Source organism: Phocoena sinus, chromosome 13 (assembly GCF_008692025.1).
Source record: "Phocoena sinus isolate mPhoSin1 chromosome 13, mPhoSin1.pri, whole genome shotgun sequence".
Lineage (NCBI taxonomy): Eukaryota > Metazoa > Chordata > Mammalia > Artiodactyla > Phocoenidae > Phocoena > Phocoena sinus.
The window spans coordinates 8,383,117-8,403,407 of NC_045775.1; the positions used below are offsets into that span (position 1 = coordinate 8,383,117).

The window sequence follows — 20,291 nt, forward strand, 5'->3', positions numbered from 1 at the left end:
TTTTGTAACTGGCTAGTGTCACTTAGCATAATGCCCTCGAGGCTCATGCATGTTGTAACGTGCCAGAATTTCCTTCCTTTTTAAGGCTGAGTAGTATTCCATTGTGTCTGTAATACTGCATTCTGCTTATCCATTTATCCATCTGTGGCCTCTTGGGTTGTTCCCACCTTTTGGCTGTTGGGAGTAATGCTGCTGTGAGCACGGGTGTGCAGGTTATCTCTTTGAGACCTAGCTTTCAGTTCTCTCAACTGTATACCCAGAGGTGGCATTGCTAGGTCATGTGGCAGCCCTGTCTTAAGTTTGTTGAGGGGTCACCACGCCGTCGCTGCACCTGGCTGGGCAGCCAGGCGGGTGTGGCTCACGCCGGGGTGGCCGTCACAGCCCCAGCTGTGAGGAGGGCCAGGGCTCGGCGCCGGCGGAGCCCCCGTTGCCCTGTGCCCCAGTGTCTCCCGGATTGGCGCTCTGCCTCGTTTCTTCCGTCACTGCCGCCTTTCAGGCTGGCATCCTGTCTTGTCGGCACCATCACCAGAAGCCACAGGTTGGTCTTCCTGCCTTCAGTGTCTTTTCTTGGCCGCCTTCTCTACATTTTTACTGTAGCGCTCTATCTAAATCACGGATCGAATCCCCATCTTGTGGTTCCCGAGTCCCCGACGGCTTCAGTTGCTACAAAGCACCTTCCGAGTCTCCTGGCAGGTGTCGGCTCTCGTCCTCCCCCTGCGTGTTCTCTGCCGCAGGCGCCACCCCCTCTGTGCCTGTGCGCACACCTGTCTGTCTGCGGCGGCCTGTCCACCTTCCTCTCCCGGGGAGCATCCCAGCCCTGCTCCCCACCCATCGACTGTCGGCTCCTCTGGGATGGCTCTCCTCTTTCCCTGGATGTAAGTCCCTCAGCGTCTCCTTAAGTCCAAGCAGACACGACCACGTGTGTTCTCCTTCTCTCTCCTTCACGAGCCCGAGTCCCTCCGGGGCACGGGGTCTGCGTCCTTTTAATCTGTGTTCCCGGCGCCAGGCTCCTGGTGGAGTGGAGGCCCTGGATGTTTGCTGAGTGGACTTCGGTTGATCGGCTGGGCAGACAGACCGAAGCCGAGCACAAGTGTCCCTCGAGATGTGAGAGCATCAGGCGGGCAGAGAAGGACCAGGATGGAAACTGTTCAAAATAAAAGTCACTTATTTTTTCCTTCTCAAGTAAAAATAGTCATTTTTTTCTGCCAGCGTTATTAAACACCTGCTCTTTCTGGCGTGGTGGGGAGTATGAAGAGGTCTCAAATACAGTCTCTCTTCCCGAGTCTGAAGATTTGGTCTGTAAAACCTGCATGTGATGAAAGAGCGAGCGCCACACGTGCGGTGGACTCGGAGAGGAAGAGCCCGGTGACGACTGAGATCAGGCCTCCTGGGGTGGCCAGGGTTTGGGGTGGGGAGCGCTGGGCGGGGCCCATTCCAGGGGAGCCAGATGCGCTGAGCTGGGTGTCTTTGAAGTCGGGCCTGTGGCGTGGGCACGTTAACCTTGACTGGCTCTAGAGCCTGCCCCGAGTTAATCGTTTGTGCACCTTGCTTGTGTCTCTGTTTCCTAGGCTCAAACCATGAATTACGTCGGGCAGCTGGCAGGCCAGGTGTTTGTCACCGTGAAGGAGCTCTACAAGGGGCTGAACCCTGCCACCCTGTCCGGATGCATTGACATCATCGTGGTCCGCCAGCCCAACGGGAGCCTGCAGTGCTCCCCCTTCCACGTCCGCTTTGGGAAGATGGGGGTCCTGCGTTCCCGGGAGAAGGTGGTATGTGACCTGGGGGACGGGTTCTCTCCTTAGAGAAAATTCCTCGCACTTCTGCGGCCTTACGTATCCGGAGCTCCTCGCGGACCCCGAGTTTTAGCTTTCCGTTGGAAAGGGCTGGTCCCTGAGTTGACGGTTACTCAGATTGTTCTGATCTCTATGCCTGTGTAAATTTCTCCAAGATTTAGTGGCATAAACCAACTGTTTATTAAGCTCCGGGGGTTCTGTGGGGAAGGAATTCACAGCAAGTGCCGCAGGCTGGCCCGTCTCTGCTCTCTGCCGCCTGGGGCCTTAGCTGAAGACTCAGGGCTGGGGGCTGGGATCCTGTGTAGATGCACTTGCTCACTTGGCTGGTGGCCCTTGGCTGGACTCTTAGCCGAGGCTGTCACCCAGACACCGTGCGGGCTCCCCATGTGGCCTGGGCTTCCTCACACCATGGCGGCTGGCTGCAAGGGAGGGAGCCGGGCGGACTCTGCCTTCTTTTTCTGGTCTAGCCTCGGAAGCCACGTGGCCTTACCTGTGTTGTGCTCTACTCACTGGGGCAATCACAAGCTTGCATGGACCCAGGATGGTGGTGGTGGTGGGGGAGAAGACTCCGTTTCTTGACCGGAGTGACCAACGGAGGTTTGGAATTGTGAGATATTTGGGGGATGCGTGTGACTGAAGTGTACGTAGAGACCTGGTCATTGCCCGTGAGGTTTCCTGCTGTGATGAAGAACATATGTTTTTCCTTCAGGTTGACATAGAAATCAATGGGGAAGCAGTGGATTTGCACATGAAATTGGGAGATAATGGAGAAGCATTTTTTGTTCAAGAGACTGATAACGATCAGGTAAGGAAGCCTGGGTGGTGAAGCTTTCTCCCGCATTTTGAGCTTTGAGCAGGGCTCATCTGGGAGCGTGTGTGGAGAGGTGATAATGGGGCCGGCTGCGTGGGTGACGGAAGAGGAGAAAAGTGGCTGTTTACCTGTCCTGGGGATCTGAGCCACAGGGTGAGTGTGTGCTATGTCTACCCAAGACTCAGCAGTCCCAGCCTGATGCGTTCGCTCCCTGGTTCCAGGGAGACAGAGGAGTTGAATGACACTGGCCTGAAACCATCATCCCAAAGCATGGAAGTTATACTTGTGTGTCAAATCTCAAGACGGCTGAAATGTTCTAATTTTTGTTTAGTGAGTGACTAAATCACATAACTTTTTTACTATGAAAAAATGTTTAACAGCTCTGTTGAGATACAATTCTCACACCATGTGCTTTAGCCATCTCACGTGTACAGGTCTGTGGTTTTTAGTGTTTTCACGGATACATGCAAGGCATCCCCGCAGTCTGTTTTAGAACATCTTCATCACTTCAGGAATAGACTCTGTACCCTTTAGCTACACCTCCCCTATCCCTAAAGCCCTAACTCCCCACCACCCTGAGCCCTAAGCAACCACTAATCAAACTTTCTGTCTCTATAGATTTCCCTAATCTGAACTTCCATCTGAATAGAATCACATAGTTTGTGGTCTTTTGTGCCTGACTTTCATGTACCATAATGTTTCCAAGATTCATCCGTGTTCTGGCTGTGTCACTACTTCATTCCTTTGTATGGCCAAATAATATTCCACTGTATCTGTATACCACATTTCGTTTATCTTTTCATGTGTTGGTGGACACTTGGGTTTGTTTCCACCTTTTGGCTGTTGTGAATAACGCTGTGTACAAGTGTTCGTATAGACACATGTTTTCATTTTGGGGGGTTTATACCCGGGAGTGGAATTGCTGGGTCATATGTAACACTGAACTTACCACTGAGGAACTGCCAGACTGTTGTCCAAAGCTGCTGCACCATTTTACATTCCCACCAGCAGTGCACGAGGGTTCCGATTTGTCTATACCCTCATCAATACTTGCTCTTTCACTTGGTGATTCTAGCCATCCTGGTGGGTGTGAGGTGGTATCCCATCATGGTATTGATTTGCATTCCCCTAATGACTAATGATGTTGAGCATTTTTTCATGTGCTTATTGGCCATTTGTATGTATTCTTTGGAGGAGTGTCTATTCAGATCCTTTGATCGTTTTTTTATTGGGTTATTTGTCTTTTTATCCTTGAGTTATAAGAGTTGATTATATATTCTAGATATGAGTCCCTTATCAGGTAGACGATTTGTAAATATTTTCTTCCATTGTGTGAGTTGTCTTTTCACTTTCTTGATGTTGTCCTTTGAAACACACAAGTTTTAAATTTTGATGAAGTCCAGTTTATCTGTTTTCTCTTTGTGGCTCATGCTTTTGTTGTCACATGTAAGAATCCTTTGCCGAGTTCCAAGTCATGAAGATTTACCCCCATGTTTTCTTCTAAGACAAACCATTTGTTTTTGCTCTTTCATTCACTGGGAGAGCCACTTTGAAGGGATCTGATGTAGAGATTCCTCAATAAAAACCACTTGAACTAGTTCCTTTATGAGAAGATAGCCTTTATAGAGTAACGGCTCTAAATAGCTCCAGGCTCTAAAATGAATGCGCATAGTTTCAATTTCAGGACAAAAACATCCCAGGCTCTGCTTCCTTTTGGTCTTCCCAGAGGTGCCATGGTCTCTCCCAGCCTCAGCCTTCCTGCTCAGATGTGGATTTTATACGTGTAGCACATGGTCTGATGCTCTGTAACCCACTTGATTTATTTAATTATTTATTTTTTGGCCATGCTGCGGCCTGCGGGATTTAGTTCCCTGACCAGGGATCGAACCTGAGCCCCCTGCAGTGGAAGTGCGGAGTCTTAACCACTGGACCGCCAGGGAAGTCCCTCTCTAAGCTACTTTAAACTATCAGCAGCATGCTTGTTAATCCCCCCTCTCTTTTGTATATATTCTTTACTTCTTTTTTTCCCTAGATTTTCTTTCAAAGTAGTTTATTTAGGGGTTCCATTGTCTCTCCTCAATACATTTTATGTATTTCTCATGTGCTTCTTCACTCACTGGTTCACCTAGTTGCGGGTGTCATCTTGATCAGCCAGCCATCTTCGTAACAAGATTTATTGTCAAGTCCTGGATGTTCTGCTAGAGCTTCATTAATTTCATTTACTTCTCCTGATAGAGGAGAATAGAGCTCACGAGCAGCTTTCACGCTTTCCAAAGCACCAGACGCCTCTTGTTTGTTCAGTTCTGTTGCAACTTCAGGCAGACGACAGTAAACAACATCTCCCAAAGCTTCCTGTGTAAAACTGCTGATTCCCACTGTTCCAATACCGTTTTCTGTTGCTATCCATTCATGTTTGTCTGTGAATTTTTGCATATGTGTCAGGCTGTATGTACAATAGTTACATTGTTCCCTTTTATCTAACAACGCCGTAAGGTCGGGATTATCATTTCCATTTTTCTGATGAAGGAAACAGACTCAGAAGTTAAGTGACTCTGCCCAAGATCACATAGCTCATCAGAGGTGGAACCCTATTTTTTACTACCTGTTACCAGGTTTCTGATAAGAAATGAGTCATTTGATAATAAAATGATGGCTATAGTTTTTTAAAAAACTGGTGAATCATTATAAAACAACTATTAAATTGACAGGCGGTGGAGGTTTTTCTTTTTGGTTGTTGTTATTTTTGTTTTCTTGTAGAGAAGAGGGTCAGTACCTAATCACTTGAGAGCCGCACACCTAGGTGTGCTCTGGTGCAGGTGGGCACTTGGGGCACGGTGTGGGGACACTGTCAGATGTTTTCTTTAAAAATTATTATTATCCTAATTCAGTGCATGTTAAAAACACACACACACACGAGTGCAAAACGGAGTCCAGTTCCCGGGGTAATGTGATGACTCCAAGCCCATTTTTTCCTCTTTACCCTGGAAATTTCAGACCAAGTGGGATTTTGGTAGCCTGAAATAACTGATAATTACCTCACTTTGTTATAATTACGAAAACGCAGGATTCAGTACAAAATGGCAGTTAGCGACTTGTCGACTTTATGACCACCTGTCAAATTCGGCAGCCGCGTCTGCAGATCGCCGTGACCGCCCTGTGCTCCCCACTGCCCCCCGTGCCTGGGCTCCGGAATGAGCACTGGTGGGTCGTCGGCACCACCGGCTCCTTAAACCCCAACTAACAACGCTCCTTCTCGGAAATGTGTTCTGTCTTTCAGGAGGTGATCCCCGTGCACCTGGCCACCTCCCCGATCCTGTCGGAAGGAGCCTCGAGGATGGAGTCCCAGCTGAAGAGGAGCTCCGTAGATTGGATGAGAAGCCTGGACCCCAACACGTCAGCGCAGGTCTTACCTCCCAGCGAGACCCCTTCAAGTGGCTCTTTAGTGAAGAAGCGAAGGAAGAGGAGGAGGAAGTTGCAGCTGGACAGCCTGAAGCGGGACGACAACACGAACACGTCCGAGGATGAAGACATGTTCCCCATAGAGATGAGCTCGGACGAGCTGCAGGACAGCAGTAGGTAAGTGTGGGTGAAAGGCAGGGCCTCAGCTAGAACTGGGTGAATGCAGTGTTTAGGATGATCCTTTTATTTATTTATTTATTTTTAAATTGACGTGTAGTTGATTTATAATGTTGCGTTAGTTTCAGGTGTACAGGAGTGAATCGGTTTTTTTAATATATACGTATATATATATGTATATATCTGTTCTTTTTCAGATTCTTTTCCCTTATAAGTTATTACAGAATATTGACTAGAGTTCCCTGTGCTCTACAGTAGGTCCTTGTGGTTTATCTATGTTGTCTATACTGGTGTGTATCTGTTACTCCCAAACTGCTGATTTATCCCTCCCCCCTTTTCCCTTTGGTAACCATAAGCTTGTTTTCTATGTCTGTGGGTCTGTTTCTGTTTTCTATGTCTGTGGGTCTGTTTCATTTGTATCTTTTTTTTTTCGATTGCACACATAAGTGATGTCATATGATATTTGTCTTTCTCTGTCTAGCTTACTTCACTTAGTTTGATGATCTCTAGGTCCATTCATGTTGCTGCAAATGGCATTGTTTCATTCTTTTTTTTTTTTTTTTTTTTTTTTTTTATGCGTTACGCGGGCCTCTCACTGTTGTGGCCTCTCCCGTTGCGGAGGACAGGCTCCGGACGCGCAGGCTCAGCGGCCATGGCTCACGGGCCCAGCCGCTCCGCGGCATGTGGGATCCTCCCAGACCGGGGCACGAACCCGTGTCCCCTGCATCGGCAGGCGGACTCTCAACCACTGCGCCACCAGGGAAGCCCTGTTTCATTCTTTTTGATGGCTGAGTAGTATTCCACTATGTATATATACATGTACCACATCTTCTTTATCCGTTCATCTGCTGATGGACATTTAGTTTGCTTCCATGTCTTGGCTGTTGTGAACAGTGCTGCCATGAACATTGGGGTGCAGGTATCTTTTCGAATTGTGGTTTTCTCCATATATTGGCCCAGCAGTGGGATTGCGGTAGGATTATTCTTATAAACTTTTTTTCCCCCAGAATTTCTTACTCTTCTGTTAATGCATTTGAGACTGAATTTTGGAATCCTGCAGGCCCGATTCTAAAGTAGCATAAAGATGGGATGTAGCTTGTGACAGAGAGACGATCAGTGACATCCTTGGTGATAACTCCAGCTTTCCAGATCAGAACCAAGAAACAGGAGCTCAGCAAATGAATACTTCATGCATGAAACCGTTGTTTCAGAACCCGCTTATTCCTATTTGAGCACCACCTGTGAGCCCGGTAGTTGGGCTGATGGATAGCTGGAGGCCAATCTGTTATAGACTTAGGGCCACAGGTGAATGTAGAACATGACCGGTTTCTCCACAAGCAGACTTTTCAATTTTGATGAGGCCCAAAGTTGAATGGACACCTGTTGTTTTTTTTTCTTTGCTTTTAATAGTGTGGCGGAATGCTGTTTCTGGGTATTACTATTATGGTGAAAAATGCCATTTTTAAAAGCCAAAACATTTGTAAAGAATATTTGATGTTTCATATTTTTATGTAATTCAGTGTAATTTTTGCTCATTCTTTTTGTGTCTTGTTGACACAAAAGGGAGAAGGATGGATAACTGAATCGCTTTGCTGTACACTTGAAGCTAACATAACCTTGTAAATTAACTATACTTCAATTAAAAAAAAAAAGGGAGAAGGAACATCAGGATTAACCTCTGCTTTGTTATTTAGAATAGATTTTTTTTTTTTTTCCTGGCTGAAAATAAAGGCACATTGACAACGTCGATTTTCCTAACTGTGGCCTCTGATCCGCTGTGGGCTCAGAAGCTGGGTGGTTGGGTTTATTGCAGTCGCCTTCCCTGCCTGGCTTTTAGTTCCAGAACTTAGTGTTAGGTATTTCAGATAACATCCAAAAATAGAGACCAGTGGCCTCTGCGTGAGTGAAATAGTGAATCCTATTTCGTTGAGCGCGCTATACCTGAAACGAGGTAGATTGGCAACCATTTCATAATTATAAGACTACGATTGGTTGTGACATTTATTTAATTCCGCTGGACGAAACATTATCTGTGTACGGCCATACAGGGATTTGGTAGTTCACTCGTACATGGCAGGAGTTTTATTAACCCTCTGGGTACAGTTTTGGGCCCAATCTACCTCTCAGGCTTTTGAGACGTGAAATGTGAAAGACAGCTCCATAGGCCCTACAGTGTAAGTAAGAAGCAGTGTGGTCATCGAGCCCATGTCTAAATTCCAATTCTTGAACAAAATCACTTTACATTTATAATTCAGCCAAAGCATGAGCACACAAAACATTTCTCTGAGTCACTTTTTTCCTGTCCGTTCCTGTCCTGGAATGTGCCTGGAATATGCCTGGGTAGTTTATTTATTTTATTTTTTAAAATCTTATTTATTTATTTACTTTTGGCTCTATTGGGTCTTCGTTGCTACATGAGGGCTTTCTCTAGTTGCGGCAAGCAGGGGCTACTCTTCGTTGCGGTGCATGGGCTTTTCATGGAGGTGGCTTTTCTTATTGCAAAGCACAGGCTCTAGGTGCATGGGCTTCAGTAGTTGTGGCACATGGGCTCAGTAGTTATGGCTCGCGGGCTGTAGAGCGCAGGCTCAGTAGTTGTGGCGCATGGGCTTAGTTGCTCCGCGACATGTGGGATCTTCCCGGACCAGGGCTCGAACCCGTGTCCCCTGCATTGGCAGGCGGATTCTTAACCACTGTGCCACCAGGGAAGTCCCGCCGGGGTAGTTTAAAAGGAGATCATGTTAATCTATAAAGTATTAGCGATAATCAAGGAAAAAATGGAAACTTGCCTTTATTATGAATCTATCACTAATAATTCTTTGACTTTGATTTTTTTTTTTTTTTTTTGGTCTCCAGAACTCTTTCTAATGATGTACCTCCATTCCAAGGAGATATCCCTAAGGAAAACCTTTCCCCAGTCATGACTTACCCTCAGTCAGCATCTTACCCGAATTCCGACAGAGAGTGGTCACCTAGCGCCAGGTGAGTGGCTGGTGTGTGTACGTGTGTGTTCACCTGTCCTGGTCCAGAGGATTCCAAGTCAGTTACAGGAAACATGTTTAATAAAATGGTGAAATCTAAGTAAAAAATGAAACAAAGTAGGACTGGAAAAAACACAGTTTAGAGTAAGAGGTACAGATCAGGACTAAAACCAGAGAATGTGCAGATCATAAACTTCTATCTAATAGCAAAATGGAGCTACAGATATGGCTCTTAGCTTCCCCAGGAGACACTGAAAGGCCAACCACTTGTTAAGTTACATAAAGCTAATTGTCAACAGGAGCAGACAGGTGACAGAGCCTTTTTGGATACTGAGCCCTGAAATGGGACTCAAGAGCAAAGAGATTGCTTCGGGGGCCCCCGTGGTCATTCGGGGCTGTGAGAATGAGGCCTTCTTCCCTTGCTGCGTTTACGAGTATTGATTTCCCTGAAATGAGCTCTCAAGGGGCCCTAGACTTCCTGTATCAACTTGGAGAACCAGAGCTGCTCGGTGTGCGGGGAAGACTCTAAAGCCTTTAAGCCTGTGAAACCTGTGAGGATATGTGAGCCCTTCTGAGTAGTTTTCAGGACTGGGGAGGGGACAGAACTGAAGCGTGCCTTCTCAGCAGGGATAATATCACCCCTGTCGGGACACAACTTGGTTCTGGGGTGGCCAAAAAATCTTAGATATTATAATAGTGTGTAGCCTCCAAAGGGCCACAGTACATAAGCAGATACATAGTATATCCATGGCATTACAATTTCATGGTGGAGGGAGGGCTATTGGGGAAAAAAAAGGTCCCGGAGGTGTGGCGAGAATAGAAAAGCGGTTGGGAAGCACTGATCTAAGTGACAGCGACATCCTTAGGTTACTCGTGCCTCTAACTTGTTAGGTTTGCTTCTGGTCTAAAGGGGAGGTTTCGGAGCCCCTAAGCCCTGGCACGTGCTGCAGGGCTTCCCACCTGAAGCCAGGCTCACATAGACGCCACTCCCGGTTCCAGTTTGACCCGAGCAATCTCATTAATGAGGTGGCATGGTCAGCGCTGTGTGCTGAAGTTGAGGTTGGAGAAAAATGGATGCATCACATGCCTGGTTTCTAGCCGGGACCGTGACAGTGAATGTTCGTCAGCCGAGGTGGGGCTGGGGGCCTGTGGTGTCCCCTCATGGGGGTCTGTCTGTCCTCAGGCCAGCCCTGTCCAGTGGAAACGTAATGCTAGCTACATACGTAATTAAAAATTTTCTAGTAACCATCCTTAAAAAGTGAAAAGAAACTGATGAAATTAATTTTGATGATCTATTTCAATGACCTGGTATATCCAGAATATTGTCATTTCAGGTAATCAGTTTTTTAAAACATTATTGAGCTGTTTCAGTTCTCATTTTCAAAAGCCTTGGAGGCGTGTGTCTCATATGTACAGAACATCTCAGTTTGGACCAGTCACGTTTCAAACGCTCCATAGCCACATGCAGCCCATGGCTATCATTGGACAGTGCAGGTGTGAGACCTGTCTAGAACCTTGTACATTCTCTCCCTAGGCCTGTGGAGTTAAACCCTGAGGGAAGAAACACAGTACTTTTAGGAAGAAAATGATGTGGAATATTTAGAAACCACTAATAGGTAGAAAAATCTGTTCAAGCACTCTGATTTTAAGCATTTTAAACAAATGATTTAAACACAATCCTGAATATGTTTCTCTGTCTTTCATGTTTGGCTCTGTGAATCTAGAAGAATGGCCACGTCAGATTAAGTGATCTGGCCACTGTTAAATGCAATTACAAGTTAGGCTAAATAGATACATTTCCATACTTGGGTTTATGTGTTTTCTTTTAAGAGACAGTTACCAGCCCAAATTATCCAGCCTTTTGGAGTAAGTCATTTGATTAGGCACTAAATTCTGACCCAAGAAAAGCAAGCGTTTATGGGCATATGGTTGAAACAGAAAGTGAAATGTGTGTCTTGGCAGTGTCCTGCTTCTGTGGCTCAGAAGATTCGGGTTGATTTCTTAGTGATTTCAACATGTGACCCTCTGCTATTGTTCGATGCCCAAGTACCTTCACTTTCTTAAAGATGTTAGCGTGGAGAGGAGCCAAATAATTGATAAGAAATTTTGTTTAATTGAATTGACCTGTGATTTCTCTCTCCTTGAATGTGGATCACGTGGCATCCAGTAGCCTGACAGATGGCAGGGGGAGCCCCCCTCGTCTGGCCGTTGCGGCCGAGGGCGGTCTTTCTAGTTCTTGCCCTCCACAGTCTTCCCACTTCCACGCTTCGGAAAGGTAGATTGGGTTATCTTCCCACCGTGGATGTCTTTGATAATAAAAACTTTGATCTAACTCTTAGAACTGTGTGTTGTTATTAACCAAATTACTTATGTGGAAAATACATATAGATTCTATGAAGTGAAAATATAGATTTAACTCTTACCAATCTATTTTACCAACTAACCAAATCACTTATGAAGAAAATACGTATAGATTATTACTTTTCCTTTCATTGTAAACATTTGTCGATGGTTAGTTTTTTTTTTTTAAGTACTAAATTTAACTCTCTGGAAATTAGGGTCACGCATATAATTCTTTCTAATTTTGTGAAGTGCTTTGAAAAATACAACAATGCATTGAAAATTGGGAATATGATCTCTGTTTTGTGTCTGGGGTTGTTCAACAAATAAGTTTACGAGACTTTTTTAAGATGTTGCTTAAGGAGAGTTATTATTATAACAAGGTAAATAGCTTATGGACCTTCCGGGACGTCCCTGGCGGTCCAGTGGTTAAGACTTCACCTTCCAAGGCAGGGGGTGTGGGTTCAGTCCCTGGTCGGGGAGCTAAGATCCCACACACTTCACGGCCAGAAAACCAAAACATAAAACAGAAGCAATATTGTGACAAGTTCAGTAAAGACTTTAAAATGGTCTACATCAAAAAAAAAAAAAAATTCCTAAAAAAAAAATAGCTTATAGATTTTCTGCGTAATATAATCAGATGTTTCCACAGCATTTGTAGCATAGAATTTTGGAGAATAGCATAGGATGGACTTGAAGGTTTGGGATCCTAGGTTAGAGTCTTCATCTGAGGCAGAGGCCTTAGATTTCTGCCTCCATTCCCTCAACGTTGCCCACACTATGACCTGCCTGCTTTGTAGACTTACAGGGTTTTCTTTAGAAACCTGAACAGAGAAGCTGTGATTAACTTCTACCTGGGAAACTGTGTTTCTTTTTGATTCAAGAACCCAATCTCAGGACGTACTTCACTCACAGCTTACTGTGCAGAAGGAAGGCCACATTCGAATGAGGTCAGCTAAGTTGTGAGCAGTTATAACGGATGTCCCTGATTGGGATTTCAGGAAAAATGCTGAAAACTATTATGGCTAATAACTGCATTCGTTATGAAAATCAATCAGTGACCTTGAAGCTTACTTTTTGGACAACCCTTATCTTAAAAGTCTAATATTTGGTAATCGTAGTAGGAATTTTGGAGCCATCTTTCTCATCGATCACAGTCAGCATTGGGAGTCTTTCTCCTAATTCATCTGTCTGTCTGAATTCTCTCAACAAGCGGCGCAGACTGTGCTCACGTACTTGGGTGCAGCATCCTTCCTAGAGGCTGGTGCGGCCTGGGGGCCAGCGTTTATTGTAGTAGCACAGTGAATGTGAGAGGTGGCGCGTCTAGCTTATGGCTCACACAGGGCTGGGTCCTTTGTGAATATGAATTTGCCCACCTGCGTGCCTCTATGGAAACCGTATGGCTTGTAGCTTTTATCACAGGATCAGAATGTTGGGGATTCTGGAGTTGAGCGGGGTGACAGAGAGCCGGGTTCAGTGTGTACATTCTTCTAGAGTGGGGTTTGGTAAACTACAGCCCGTGGCCCCAGTCCGGCCCATCCTCTGTTTCTGTAAAGTTTTATGGGGCACAGCCAGTTTGTCCATATATTGTCTGTGGCTGCCTTTGCACCGCATGGGCAGAACTGAGCAGTTGCTGCAAAGATCACATAACCCACACAGCCTGGAATTCTTGCTACCTGGCGTCTTAGAGAAAACGTTTGCCAACACCTGACTCCAGAGAAGGCTCAGTCTAAAGGGCTTGACTTAATTTTGTGCGGTGGGTAAGACAATGTATTGTTCCGAAGAATTTATAACAAAATATAAATAAATTGTGTTCTTTTCAAACAAATGATTTGAGGTTTGGGTGCAGTGCCCATGAGGGTGGGAAGCCAGTTACGATGGATTTTCCCCCGTGATGCCTCTGGAGAAAGAATGACCCAGGTCACAGTTGTCGGCACAAAGGCCCCTCGCTGGAGGCCACAGCGCTCCATTTGCACATGTCACTGATACTGAACGTGTAATTCTGGACACTTCGGTGCCGGAAAAGCATTGACCCTTTGGAGAAAAGCAGACTTAGGAAACTAGAGGAAGCAAGACAGATCGGAGGTGATGAACGCTTCACCTCTCAGATGTCTGGAGGGCCCAGCGTTCCTTCTCGGGGGACTCCTTCCTTATGGGCACGAGTGCGTGTGTGTGTATGTGTGTGTGTGTGCACACGCATTTACGCTCATGCATGTAGAGGTGTCCCGTCGTTTACACGCCCACGGTATGCTATCTCAGGGTCCTCCTCTCCACAGACTGGCCAAGCGGAGCCCGAGGGCTGCCACGTGCCGTTGACATGGGTGGAGGGTAGCGGGCGCCCAAGGAGGAGGAACCAGCCAGCGTCCCCCTCAGTGTGAAACGATGGAGAGAAGCAGCATTTAGTCTGTTTGTCCGAATGGCTGGACTAAAGAGAGCCAGGAGCAGTTTAGCCATTCAGGGTCCCTGTTTGTCTGAAACATGGCTGTGTGTCATCCACGGGCTCTCCTTATCCTGGCAGGAAAGTTCTGTTCCCTTGGAGCTGACATCTAACTTGAAAAGATAAATGAAACCAAGCACATGGATGAGAGGTAACTTAAGGGAGACTGTGTGAGGTCTGTGAGAGAAGGTGCAAAAGGAAAATTGCAGGGGCTTTCTTTCTCACGTCATTTAAAACTGTCAGAGGAAATGGTGCAGGAGATGGAAGACCAGAGATAATTAAATGGGTCTTCTCATCCGGTTGTTGTTTAGAAGGCTGTGAGAACTCTGTAGATAAGTTGATGGTTTCTGTGCTTGGACAGAGATATGACGGCTCAGGGCTCAGGAATGAAAATGGAGAAAACGCAGAGAGGCAAACCCAAGTTAAAGCCACTTAAAAGCTGGTCTGAGAATTAAGCATCGTGATGTGTTGTTGCAGGAAGAGCTTAGCAAATAGGAATCTTTGAAGTATTCTTGGAAGATATAATATTTTGCAAAATCTCAGCTTGGAGGTCCCTGCCACGTTAGTGAGTTATGGGTGGCATCTGGCATTTGTGGTAAAGTTGGCCCATGATCAGTTTCCCGTTCCATCTCTCTTTTTTCCAACTTCCCCTTTTAAATGCTCCTTCTTTTCATCTTTACTTACTTGGAATTTGGCGGCAGGTTGGGACAGGGCTACGCAAATTGGGAGCACCTTCCCCCTTGGCGCGTGTTCTGTCGACCCCTGGTGGCCACAGAGGGGATAGTCATGAAGCCGTGGACATAAGGCAGTGGCGGGTTAGGTGCATTTTTCTGGGCTGTCTCGAACCATAGAATTCTGGGCCAAAAACAAGTTTTAAAAGCTTCCCTTCCCACTTTAATCATGCATTTGTGTTTTCTTAAGTCCTTCAGTTTCCCGACCTTCAACACCTAAAAGTGATTCGGAATTGGTCAGCAAGTCTGTGGACAGGACAATGCAAAAGGATAATCTAGAAATGCTCTGGCTTTGGGGAGAATTGCCCCAAGCCGCAAAGGTAAGTTCTCCCCTGCCCGCCACCCGCTCAATTCTGCCATGCACCGAAGGTAGTTTCGAAAAACATGTAATGGGCACAGTTCTTTCTTTCAAGAAATTTTATTTCATATTCCAATGTGTTATAAGAACCTTGAATTATATTATTATATTGCAAGCTGGGGCTTTTTTTTTTTTAAATAATAATATTGTAAGATCCTTGGAAGATGCTACGGCCTCTTGTATCCCCAGTAAGTCTTTGTGATATGAATAAATGAATGAGTGAGTGAGTGAAGATGGAAAGCGTTCCTATTATGACTCAAGAAGGGCAGCTCTTTGGAGACTAGGTCTGTTGAGGCTGGAGTTGGGGGTTAATTCGCTTTCTAGGTTATTTAACTTTCACGGAAAATGCTGACTTCTCTGCCCACAAGTGGTAGTGCTGACCCAGCCAACCATCTTTACAAATTCACGTCGTTTGTTGCTGGAGAAACGGCACGAAAGTGCAAACCCATCACTTCTTCTGGCAAAACAGTTCCGGCCACAGATCCGCTGTTGCATTGTTTTCGTTTGTGTTTGAAGCTGTGGGATGAGATACAGAAATGCATACCCTCTCCCCACTTTCTGGCCCACAAATTGCATTTCGGTTTCTGTTTGGATAAATCTTTTCCATAACTGGAAACTCCTTGGAGAGATAGAGACAGAAATGCTAATTTCCCACTCATGTGAACCAGCCACCAAGTCTGCCCTTGTTCATTCACGTTTTGGGGGCGTAGACTTCGTTGAAATATAACACACGGGCAGAGAAATACCCAGATCCTAAGTGCTGAGATCAGTAAATTTTCACACTGTGAACGTGTCCACGTGACTTGCACCCAGACCAGGAAGTGGGGCTAAATCAGAACTTGGAAACCCTCTGACCCTTTGCAGTTATTGTTCCAACTGACTGCCCGCCCCCGGAACCCCCAGGATAAACCCAATCTTGACTCTAACAGCAGAGATTAGTTTTGCAAGATTCGTCATGTTGTTGGGTGTAGTCGTAATTCACTTGTTACTCTTATTACTGCAAACGCCCTGTGGTGTGAATACACTTCCCATTTTCCTGCTGGACGTTTGCGTTCCATTTCTAATCTCACTCACTGCTCTTTGGTAGTTGATGTTTTCTGTGAAAGTTCATTCACTTTGGAAGTACTGTCCTTGGTTTCCAGACCTCTCGGCAGGTACGGAATCACCAGGTGACTCCTGAAGCTTCACCGTGTCGTACCAAGTGTGGGCTTGGCTCTGGAGATCCTTGCCTGCCCGGTTGTTCTTTGGTGACTCAGTTTCTCTCTGACCTTCTCTCTCCCTCCCTGCCCCTTTGATCTAGTCATCTGCACACAAGATGAAAGAGTCCAGCCCGCTGAACAGTAGAGAAGTCTGTGATGAGATGCACTTTCAAGCCATCCACAGTGAATCTTCAGACGCGTTTAGTGACCAGTCACCGACACTGGCTGGGGCGTCTCCCGTGCAGCCGCTGTTGGAGCAGGACAAGCCGCAGACGGAGATTCAGTTCGCAAACGAAGAAGATGTTGAGGCCTTAGGAGCCGCAGCGCCCCCGTTGCCTACGATCGAAGAGTCTAAAACCCTCTCCGCCAGCGCTGCCCCGGCAGCCAGCAAGACGGATTCGCCTTCTAGGAAAAAGGGTGAGAATGCCGGCGCTTCCCAGCTCCCTCCTGCGAACTTGGGGCTCGGCAAACTACAGCTTCTTCCCCCCAAAGTTCGGGGTGCTTCAGAGTGGAAACAGGACATCTCTCCTGTTCAGTCCGTACCCTTTTGCTGAATATGTGAGTTCTCAGAATTCAGTCATAGAAAATCCGGCCTGAAGGAGGCCTCGGAGATGGTGTGGTGAGCCCCGCCCCGTGCAGGTCAGGGGTGCTGGGGTGCAGCACACGCTGGGACTGCACAAGACGTTGATGACTAAGCTGATCTGTGCCCCTCTCCCCTTGCCCCTAGTTTCTCTCTAGTGCATTAGGCTGTTTTAATTTCTGTGCACTGTGTGTCACTATTTCAAATGACCATTTGTTTCTTTTTTTGCCTGACTTCCCTACTAGAACATATGTGCTCTACAAGGTCAAGAATCTTTTTGGTCTGTTTACCTGTTTCCGTGGTACTTAGAATAGTGGTTGGCACGTAGTGGGGGCTCCTTACGTATAGCTGAATGGCCACCTGGTTGCCTGTCTGGAGGAATGACATTAAGCCTGTCTGTTAGCCGTGTGGCTTTGTACAGTGTTCTAGGTTTGTATGAACCAGTGACATAATTCTCCAGCAGAAGTAAACTGGAAGGCTGCAGTCATGGTGCCCAGGGGCCGATGGTACCCTCATTAGGGTACTGTGCTTCAGAGTCTTGATGGGGAAGTGCTTAATGAAAGCGTTATTGTTTAGTAATAATAATAACAACAAAACCAATGCCATTAATACCAATAATAATAACAATAGGAATCGTGTCAGTATATTGAGCGCTTAGTACTCTTCAGGTCCTTCCCAGCTGGGGAGCTGAGGCTCAGCGAAGTCAGGCGACCGGCCCAGGCCACACGGCTGGCGAGGGTGGGAGCCGCATGCGAACCTGGGCCTCGGCCTCGGTGGCGACGCTGTGCCGCTGGCTTCTAGCTCTTGGGTCTCTTGCAGTTTGGGCACTTCTGAGCACATGTGCACACTGCTCAGGTGCCCTTTCTGGAGACACTCAGAAGTCCACGAGGTTGTCTCTGGAGAACGGTGCTCTGATCTGAGCCCTTTGCTGTTTTAGACAAACGGAGCAGACACCTTGGTGCCGACGGCGTCTACTTGGATGACCTCACAGACATGGATCCTGAAGTCGCTGCCCTGTATTTTCCCAAAAAGTAACAATCCTTTTTATTCTTCGTATCATTTTCTGTAATCTGAATATTAATCCGGGAGTCCGCTTTTTCCTTACATTTGATTAGAAAGTGAGTAAGAAAAGGCCGCAGGATGCCCACGTTTTACTGTGAGAAGAAACCAATGAAAGCAGTGGACCCTCTGTGTAGATGTGAGTGGGTGGGTGTGTCCCCGGGTGGCATCTGAGCGGGAACGCAGGCATGAGGTCACCTCCCCGATGGCACCAGGGTGGTGTCGCAGTGGTCAGTGGCCCGCAGCCCGAATCAGTGGCCAAGAGCGGGCAGCTGTGTGGCCCTGTCCCTCCCCAGGGGAGAGTCCCCTGTGGCCATTGGGGGCCCATCTTCAGTTCTCCTGTGATTTGCAGGGAGGGCCAGATGCTCGGAGCATGTAGCAGAGGACTGTGGCCTCTTAGGACAGCGTGCTTTCTCTTCCGTCGGTTTCAGTGTGTCTGGGAGAGGGTGCAGGGAGACGTAGAGGCCAAAAATGACCGTCTTCCCTCCTGAGGTCGTTCACTGAGCTTGTCTGTCTTTGTCATGGTGCCTGAATGAAAGTCTGTCCTGGGATGAAATCACTGGCTCCTCTGATTGCCAGAGCCCCTTGATATCCATGTGAGACCTCACAGCGCGTTCCACTCTTCTGCTTCCAGCGGAGACCCTTCTGGGCTCACAAAACACGCCAGCGACAACGGAGCCCGCTCAGCCAACCAGTCCCCGCAGTCCGTGGGCAGCTCTGGCGCTGACAGTGGCATGGAGAGCACCTCGGACAGCCTGAGGGACCTGCCGTCCATCGCCATCTCCCTGTGCGGCGGCCTCAGCGACAACAGGGAGATCACCAAAGGTACCGTCCGGGAGCCGGGCTCAAGCCAAGAGCGCCCCCTGGTGGCCTCTGGTGGGAACGGCTCGAAGCCTGGGCTCCTAGAATGCGTTCAGGTCACAGGCGATGTTCTCTGGCCCGGTTAGTGGAGCACGCGTGACCCCCTGTTCCTCAGGACCCGAACGTTGCTGCCTGGCGGTTGGCTGACCTCAGGGTTCTGTGGGTCACACGTGGCTCCAGACGACAGCAAAGCCACTGGGGTCACGGGTCGTCAAGTGTGCTTGCAGAGCACAGCAGGTGCCCGCCGAGCACAGCGTGTGCCCATCCTGCAGGGGTGTCCCAGGGCGGCAGCGTCAACATGGGGAAAACGCAGTACGTTGCAAGTGTGCAGAAGTGCCGGAGGAGGGAGGGATGTCTGAGCAAGTGCTGGGACACATCCCGGCTGCATCCGAAGGGGGCACGCACCCTACGTATAACAGTGGTGTCCCAGCATCTTATGCCAGTTATGTGGTGAGGTGGCCCTGAGACCCCCAGTCGATGCAGTCAGCCATTCCAGCTGATGGTTCCTGGCCCTGGTGGCCCTGGGTGTTTCCCACCCCCAACGTGCCTTAAGCAGGTCACCACGCTTTCATTTGTGACTTGTTCATCCTCACGACTACCGAGGGGGTAGGCGAGGTTCCTATTCCCACGTTACACGTGAGGGAACTGAGGTTTGGGCAGGTGGATCACTTGCCCAAGGTCACACCAGTGACTGTGACTTAAACCCGGGTGGCCAGACCTTGAGCCCTGCTCCCCGGTCGTCTGCTTCTGCGGACACGTGTGTTTACCGTAGTCCCACACCCCTGCTGCCACGTAAGCGCGTGTGCACTGATTAAGGGCCAGCCTGCCCCCCATCCTCCGAACGCCCCACCTCCCTCCATTTATGTGCAGACACTGCCCCCAAACTAACGGAAGCCCCCTTTGCAAATAGATTTTATAGGATTGTCTGCACAGTTGGAATGTATAAACTCTCAAAATAGCTGTGAACATGAGCGACTGAAAAACAGGCCTGGTATTTGAACCAAATTTTCCTTATGTTTTCCCTATGCTTGCTTTCGCAGATGCGTTTTTGGAACAAGCCGTGTCATATCAGCAGTTTGTGGACAACCCTGCCCTCATTGACGACCCCAATCTTGTGGTGAAGATCGGGAATAAGTAAGTTCCTCCCGAAAGTCGTTTTAGCTGCCGTGTGATAATGCTTCAGTTTCAGTTTCTCAACTCTAGAGACCTGGACGATAGCTCTTGGAAATATGTGAAATTAAGTCTTTGTTAAAAGTCTACTACTGTCTCTTCACTCTTGGCAAGATGCTGTGTCACTCTTGGCAAAATGCTGTGTCACCATATAGCGAGAGCGTTGACGTAACTGGATCCCGGGGCGTCTACACTCACCTGCATGAGATTTCATGATGGGAGGTGTGATGTCACGACCTTGGCCCGTGGGGCTCGGCCTGTATGATGCGCGGGTGTTGCATGATAGACTGTGCACACACCCCGTGAAAGCTCCGTTGTCTAGGGTCAAGGGGCATGCACGTGTTTTTACAGACTGTTGGCAAACTTTTCTCTCCAAGAGGAAGCCACGGACGTTTACG

General features: G+C 47.6%; 1 protein-coding gene across 1 annotated transcript in view; it reads left to right on the forward strand.

Annotated features, from left to right (window-relative positions):
* The window catches only part of LPIN1 (lipin 1), a 68,678-nt gene that overhangs the window by 13,834 nt on the left and 34,553 nt on the right, over positions 1 to 20,291 (forward strand). The window contains exons 2-10 of the mRNA XM_032653039.1: positions 1,569 to 1,769; positions 2,503 to 2,598; positions 5,882 to 6,180; positions 9,034 to 9,159; positions 14,857 to 14,986; positions 16,325 to 16,640; positions 17,741 to 17,834; positions 18,497 to 18,687; positions 19,764 to 19,857. Coding sequence (XP_032508930.1) covers positions 1,578 to 1,769; positions 2,503 to 2,598; positions 5,882 to 6,180; positions 9,034 to 9,159; positions 14,857 to 14,986; positions 16,325 to 16,640; positions 17,741 to 17,834; positions 18,497 to 18,687; positions 19,764 to 19,857 — 1,538 coding nt within the window. The 5' untranslated portion in view covers positions 1,569 to 1,577. The remainder of the gene's footprint in view (positions 1 to 1,568; positions 1,770 to 2,502; positions 2,599 to 5,881; positions 6,181 to 9,033; positions 9,160 to 14,856; positions 14,987 to 16,324; positions 16,641 to 17,740; positions 17,835 to 18,496; positions 18,688 to 19,763; positions 19,858 to 20,291) is intronic.